Here is an 811-nt window from a genome sequence, read left to right as displayed (position 1 = left end):
CGCCACCTCGCCCCGCCGTCCCTCCCTTGCAGATGGCCAGAGGCAGCGCCCTCCTGCTCGGCTCCCTCCTCCCCGCCGCCGCCCTTTCAGCCGCCTCGGGGCTCCGGGCACCGGTAAGTCCCCGCAAAGCCGCGTCCGTCTGGGAGGTTCACGTAAACTAGGGAACTGAACTTCCATTCGGCCGCTGGGATGTGCCGGGAGCGGGAAGGATGGCGGGGACGTCGGGGTGTCGCTGAGGTTATCCGAGGGGCCCCGCCGGCCAGTGGGGTCCCAGTGGGCTGGGCTGTGTTCTCCCTGGCGCCCGCGGGAGGGGAAGTGTCTGCTCAGGTTCGCGCCTCTGGTCTGGGAGGGCGTGTCCCTGCCCATCCCCGGGCCCGCGAGGCCAGGCCGGGCCATCCCTGAGAAGCAAATGCAGCTCCCCGGGAGGTCGACGCCTCCGGCTCTAAGATGAAGTATTTTGGGAAAGCAAGTCGTCCTGTTTTCATGTCAAGGGTCTCTTATGTAGGGGTGAACCTGGAATGTCCTGAGGCTTCCACAAGTGCATGTGCTGCTCTCGTTTCTGTGTCATGCCTGGAAAGCCTGGGACCTTCCACTGCACATGCGACCTCTCACCCCCCTTTTCTCCCATTTAAGGCAAAGAGAGGCTGGACCCTCAACAGCGCCGGCTACCTTCTCGGTCCGCGTAAGTGACACCGAATGCGTGGCGTCTGAATTTTCTGGTGCTGACTGGGGCCGGTTCTAAATGCTGCTCCTTCTGAAATATGGTAGCCGAAGGGGCTGCCCGGGGCCGCCCCGCGAGGGGGGCGGGACC

General features: G+C 64.6%; 1 protein-coding gene across 1 annotated transcript in view; it reads left to right on the top strand.

Annotated features, from left to right (window-relative positions):
- Nucleotides 1–32: 32 nt before the first annotated feature.
- The window catches only part of GAL (galanin and GMAP prepropeptide), a 7,772-nt gene continuing 6,993 nt past the window's right edge, over nt 33–811 (top strand). Inside the window, exons 1-2 of the mRNA XM_006171250.2 lie at nt 33–113; nt 634–682. Of these exons, the coding sequence (XP_006171312.1) occupies nt 33–113; nt 634–682 (130 nt within the window). The remainder of the gene's footprint in view (nt 114–633; nt 683–811) is intronic.

The sequence above is a fragment of the Tupaia chinensis genome, unplaced genomic scaffold, assembly GCF_000334495.1.
Source record: "Tupaia chinensis unplaced genomic scaffold, TupChi_1.0 Scaffold149501_1, whole genome shotgun sequence".
NCBI classification, from domain to species: Eukaryota; Metazoa; Chordata; class Mammalia; order Scandentia; family Tupaiidae; genus Tupaia; species Tupaia belangeri.
The sequence above is the reverse complement of the archived record's forward strand: the minus strand, read 5'-3'. Positions and strand labels throughout refer to the sequence as shown.